General features: G+C 39.2%; 1 protein-coding gene across 1 annotated transcript in view; it reads left to right on the forward strand.

Moving 5' to 3' along the window:
- Window positions 1–664: 664 nt before the first annotated feature.
- The window catches only part of reep2 (receptor accessory protein 2), a 12,396-nt gene continuing 6,861 nt past the window's right edge, over window positions 665–6,199 (forward strand). Inside the window, exons 1-3 of the mRNA XM_037675884.1 lie at window positions 665–841; window positions 2,425–2,497; window positions 4,646–4,722. Of these exons, the coding sequence (XP_037531812.1) occupies window positions 810–841; window positions 2,425–2,497; window positions 4,646–4,722 (182 nt within the window). The 5' untranslated portion in view covers window positions 665–809. The remainder of the gene's footprint in view (window positions 842–2,424; window positions 2,498–4,645; window positions 4,723–6,199) is intronic.

The raw sequence follows: 6,199 nt of genomic DNA on the forward strand, positions 1-6,199 counted from the left end.
ATTATTTTCTAGTTTCATTCAAATTTGTCCAGTGGTTCATGAGATATGTTACAGTTCTTAAAGAGTTAATGACAAACTGCAAACTTAGTGCTCAGAGATGTTGATTAGTCTCAGACCACATCAAATATTAGGTAAGTATTTGTAAAATTGGATGATTTTATTGAATTTATTTTTCCTCCCTCAGAAATACATTTGTCCTTACGAAGAGAGAAGAACTTTACCTTTTCTCTTAGACCTGGTGTCTTTTTACACCCGGGGATTGTTTTACAGACTCGTATCTGTTGCATGCCTAGATTGTTTGAAGTGCACTCATCAAAGTTCAAATGTAAACAAACGACTCGTTAATGTTGGCAACAAAACACGACCCTGAGCTCATTTGTCACAAAGTAGGTAGTGAATGTGTATTTAATGTTGTTGTTTTTTAAATCATTGACAATACGCAAACAAAAACAATCAAATTTAAACCACTGAAAAATCGTGCATTTTGACAGCTGTCGTGGTTTTAAAATGAAGTTGCTGGTTCATAATATTTGCCATTACAGTATCTGCTTTAACGTATTCATTATATGATGAATGGGCTTGCCGTAGTGTGAGCCTGTCCCTTTAAGAGCGGATCGTCCTGGAGCAGATTGCAGCAGCAGCGCTCCTCCAGCTCCTCCAGCTGCACGTTCCTCCACCTGACAGCAGCAACGTCCCGGTGCACATCGATACACTCCGCGTCCTGGACGGGGATGGAGTGGCACCGAGCCTGGTTGCTAGCCAACTAGACTTTCTACAAACCTAAAAGCAAAGTCTCTCAGCCTGCAAAGATGGTATCCTGGATTATTTCGAGGATAGTTGTGTGAGTATTTGGGGGCTGGGCTCCATCTATCTGTTGTGTTTAGCTACATCAGGCAGCGTCTTCTCCATCTGTCTGGTGGTGTCTCCACTGGCTGCTCTCCATCAACTTCCTGTCCGAACATTGTTCCTCTTTAGTTAAAGAAAATGCAGCGAACAGGCTGTTAGACACCGAGGTGAAGCTGCTGCTCACTATTTTTAAACCTTTTTATTTAAAAAAAAAAAAAAAAAAAACGGCGCGATGATGCAGCACAATCAGCGCGTGCGTTAGCCGTTGTTAGCTAGCGGCGCTTAATAATTAGCTCAAATAACATTTGATATGTCGGCAGGAGCTGTTGTGGAGCTGCTCGCCTTGTTCGGAGCTAGCCTGCTTAATATGCAAGCCTCGCACAAGTAAACAGAGAAAAACAAAACGCCTGCCATGGCTCCGTTTAAACCGACTGCTGCTCTGAAAACGGAGCATTTCAGCATCTTTGTGCTCCAGACACGAAACTGTTGAGCAAAATCTGACAGCCAGGAATGAACGAGTTGTTGTGGATGGTTGGGTGATCTCAAGCTGGTCAGGCCTCAGCTTGCACCTCAGCACTGCTGCTATGCTGCATTATGGTCAGTTTTTAAACAGTGTTGTAACATGTAGCTGGATTATTTGACTGCTGATTTCTGATTTTGACCATTCATAAAGGCCTCAGGTGTGGAAATGATCAACACCCCTGGATTACACAAGATGAACACTTCACACTGTTAATTTTTAGATGCCTCCAGCTGAATCCTCCACCTCCCTGCCTCCCTCAGGTAGTCATGCGTCTACTGGAGGCAGACAATGTGACTGGAAATGAATCATCTACTCCCAGCAGGCCAAGCCAACAATCATTTGCTCAGCTTTTTAAATACACAGCCACATCTTTCTTTCTTTTCCAGCACATATGGAAACAGTTATTATGATCAAATTAAGGAGAGGGCTACAATCTTAAGAGGTGAGATTGGGATGTCATAAAATGGCTCGAGCATCAGATGGCTGAGGGAGTTCACCATTCTGGACATGTGCTTCGAGTCAGTTCGGCTCAATGTTCCACGCTTGGAGCCGCTGCACACACCACTGAGGAGCTCTAAATGGGACACGAGATCTAAACTCAGTGGGGGGAAAAATAGATGCTTGGTGTGATTCACATCTAAACCTATGGATTTTTAAAATATACTTTTAATTGTAAGCTTACGGTCATTTACGCATTTTCTACTGGTGTTCTTTTTATTCCTGTCATATCAGCACAGAAGCAAAAGATGGAGCTAAATGCACATCAGTGTGCTGACACATGTTGACCCTCTGGCGGACCTTTGTGTGTTTTTTCCACCTCATCTCACTGCAGTCTTCCTGATTCCATTTGTGTTCTCAGACCAGCCTGTTTTGATAAGCCTCAGCCTACAGTTTCATTTTCTGTGGCATCATTCAACACCATATACAAACTGTATTTGTTAATGTAAAAGTGGAACAGTCATAGACAAACAACGTGTGTATGTGTTAGGTGTGTGTATACCTGCCTGTTACTGAATCCTTATGTTGACCTAGGTGTCCCTGCTCTGTTTTTGCAGCCTTGCCTTCGGGACGCTCTACCCGGCGTACTCCTCATACAAGGCTGTCAAAACGAAGAACGTGAAGGAATATGTGAGTACCACCTCTGGTTCTTGTGTCGCAGCAGACCGCTCATGACCTCTTTCCGTCTCGTTTGCCTTTCGGCAGCTTCTGCTTCGAGCTGTCGTCTTCCTATTTTTATATTTTGCGTTACCATCCGTGCTGAGAGGGAACGCAGGAATAGATTTAAGGCCGAGAAGTTCAACATTAAATATATTTCCGTGTCTCAAACCTTGATCAGAATATTGAACATGTTTTAAGTAATAAGTTTCTTCAAGGTGAAGCTGAACTGAGAGGCGGTTCAAGTAGGACACAAACATTCATGAAATGAGGTCACTGCAGTGCTGCAAGAAGACAGAATATGTGCACTCCTTTTGTTTCTGTGATGTTTAAAAACGTACGAGTTTAATCTTTTGGTAAAATAGAACATGATTTTGATCGTGCTCTTTCATCATTAGGCCACCTCCATAGAAAAACCTCTGAATTGCTTTTTTGTACATTAGTCTATTATAATTGACATTTGACTATAAGGTTTGTTGGTTAAGGGAGAATTTGCATTATTTTTTTACAGTCGGAAGTTTAAAGTTGAAGCTCTTCATCGTTGGGGAGCAGCTCTCAACTCGATGTTGTTCCAGCTGATGGTTATAGTGCTTCTAGGAATTTTATGATTTTTTTTTTTAGTCTCACTTTTTAAGAAACACTCATTTATATTTAAAGTGGGGTTCTGTAGAAAGGTTGTGAACAATGATCTTACCTGTTGCAGATGGCTCTTTGAACGACCTCATTTTGGAGAAATAATTCTAACTCTGAGCTAATGGCTAGGCCAAGTGGGCCGGAAGAGCAAAGTGGAGCGATGTTGTTTTTAAAGCAACTTTATTCCAAAAAAGGATGCGATTTAAAAAAAACTATACATCCTTGTTGATTTCGCATTACACACATATATTTTGCAGTGATGTTATCATAGTCATGCAGGAAGTGCCACAGCTAGCTAACGTATGAACATTATCACTTGTTTGGCATATTTAGATAAATGTACACCTATTATCCACCAACTCTGACTTTATGTTGGTACATCTAGAAAACGTGATGCATTTTTTTTAAGGAAAAGGGTCCTAAAACAATTTTTTTTCATATTGGATCATCTGTAAGGTCTTTCAGTACTTATTAGGCTGAAAACAAATGACAAACATTTAGGTTTATTGTTAGGAAAGTATTTTTACTTCTCAGCATGCTTTGCTCAGCACAGTAGTATGTATGAGATGGGAAGAATAGATGCTTCATTTGAGATGGACAAACTCAAAAGGTTGGGAAATAATCAGTATGAAGGGTATGATAATCTGCAGGTAGCCCCCCCCCCCCCCCAGGCCCCATACAAAGTTATGCATTTCAAATGTTGCATGTCCATTAGTGTCTTTTTTAATTTAGTTATATACGGTGTTATTTTGTATCAGTTCACCCCTGCACCACGACAGTCGTACAAAGTGAATATTAATGTTACTCAAATGCTAATGAATTAGCCAGTGTTGCTACGGGAGACGAGCAGCGAGAGGCAGCAGTGCATCTTTTTGTTTTTGCATCGATGGTGTAGACGGGGTACCTCCCGTTTACCTCATCGCTGCATCAGTCGAGAGAGAAGGAAGCCAGGAGGAGGAGCACTCTGGCCCTCAGCCTACATCTATTCTGGAGAGCAGGCTCCTCCTGGTTGGTTACTATGGCAACCCTCCCTCCATCACTGCTCAAGCAGAAGGCCACAGAAGGAGCGAGTGATGGGAGCAGGAGGAGGGGGGGAATCGCCATTTTTAGAGCTTTCACTCCTCTTTTTCTGCTATTTGACTCATTTAATGAGCCGAATGATTTGGTTTGATGTCGTCTTATGTGTTTGTGTCCCTGTACCTTCTTAACATTCAGTGCGTCTCTTACACTTTGGGGCTAATTTGTTTCTAGTTTACTTTAAGGCAAATTTTAACCATTCCCTACTTTTTTTTTTTTTTTTGTCAAGAGATAAACAAAACAACCAAATAGTTGTATAAACTGAAACAAACGCTGCAGCTCTGGTTGCTGGGCATATCTTGTTTAGCTCCACGTGTTTTGTCACGTGTGATGGAACTCGTGGATCGTGTGCTATTTTTATTATCACTCGTGCTATTTTATTAATTTATTTTCTGCTCTTTCTCCCTGCAGGTGAAGTGGATGATGTACTGGATAGTATTTGCATTATTTACTACAGCAGAAACAGCCACAGACTTGCTTCTGTCATGGTGAGTCAGGAGCTTCTCAAACCCACAAGCTTTAAGCAAAGACCACTTGTAATAAATATATCTGGACATTAAGTACTTTTAAGTGATACAAAAATTAAAATGTAAAGAGAGAAGGTTCTTTGGAATAAATAAGAATAATAAATAAGAATAATTTTCCCAGAATTTGAAAGAAAGTTTCTTGTAAAGGTAAATTATTGAAGAAGCATCTGATCTAAAAAAACCAAAACAATAAATATTAGTAAGGAGGAGGTCATTTAAAGGTAAAATAGTTTAAGTAGAAATCCAAAAGCTGTGAGGTGAGTAGAGCGGCAACATGCTCCAGATAATGGTAATTAAATTAAAAAGAATTGTGCTGAGGTGTGGTTTGTGACTGCATCCATGAGAAGGTGTAAAATACCACAACACCAGAAATAAAGTGACTTTAATAAAGGACTGTCAGGGGAGTGTATGACCTCGTTTAGTTTCAGAGTTTTCTGAGGGCATAATGAAAATGATCTGCTCTTTACCAGGTTCTGAAACTATTCACATTTCTCCATGGTATTATTATTAAATGGGTTAAAACTGAGCACACCCCATGATTCAAGATGTTGCACAACCTCAGCATTTCCCCGAGTTAAAAAAAAAAAAAAGCCTAAATCTGCTCTTCAGCATTTTTATTTTTTTTTTCACTCTAATCACATTTTGACTTGTGAAGACATTATGAAGGTTATGTTTGAAAACTCCAATTTAGTGACTTTATCACTAAAAGTCCTTCAGTCCTTCCATTATCTTTACCCACTTCTTCCTTTCTGCATCACTGGTGTCTTTTGTAACTTTTTAAACATTTAAAAATTGCATAATTGGTATTAAAAACAAAGGCATATTAGACAAAGTGAAGAGAATCAATGAAAAATTGTAATTATTTTATTTTTGATAATTTATTGAATTTAAATCGTTGAAAAAATACCCCATGGTTGTAGGCTGCGAGCAAGGCAGCCTACAACCATGGCTCAGTTCTGTCAGGAGGAATGGGTCAAAAGTCCTGCCAACTATTAAGAGAAGCTTGTGGAAGGAGATCCAAAATGCTTGATCTCAGGGTGCACCGATGAATCAGACAGGCGATTTATCAGCCCCGATTTCCTTCATTTTGGGAGATCGGCTGATACTTTCATGAGAAACCAATTTTACCAATTTTATTTATTTTGTAGTTTTAACAACAATTGTCTAAACTTCATTTATATTTCAAAGCACGACCTCATGGCCAGTTAAAACAAGTTTTTATTGTTTTAAAGATATTGTTGATGGGTATGCTTTACAATAAAATAATATTGGAAAATTGAAAGTGCATTGTGACCTTATATTGATTATAGTTGATTTTATCACAGATTTTAGTTGCATTCTGTAGCACTTTGAGATTTTTGTTAATGAAAAGTGCGTTACAAATTAAATTCATTATTATTATTATTATTATTATTATTATTATTATTATTATTATTAT

The sequence above is a fragment of the Nematolebias whitei genome, chromosome 4 (assembly GCF_014905685.2).
Source record: "Nematolebias whitei isolate Nwh7 chromosome 4, NemWhi1, whole genome shotgun sequence".
Classification (NCBI taxonomy): Eukaryota; Metazoa; Chordata; class Actinopteri; order Cyprinodontiformes; family Rivulidae; genus Nematolebias; species Nematolebias whitei.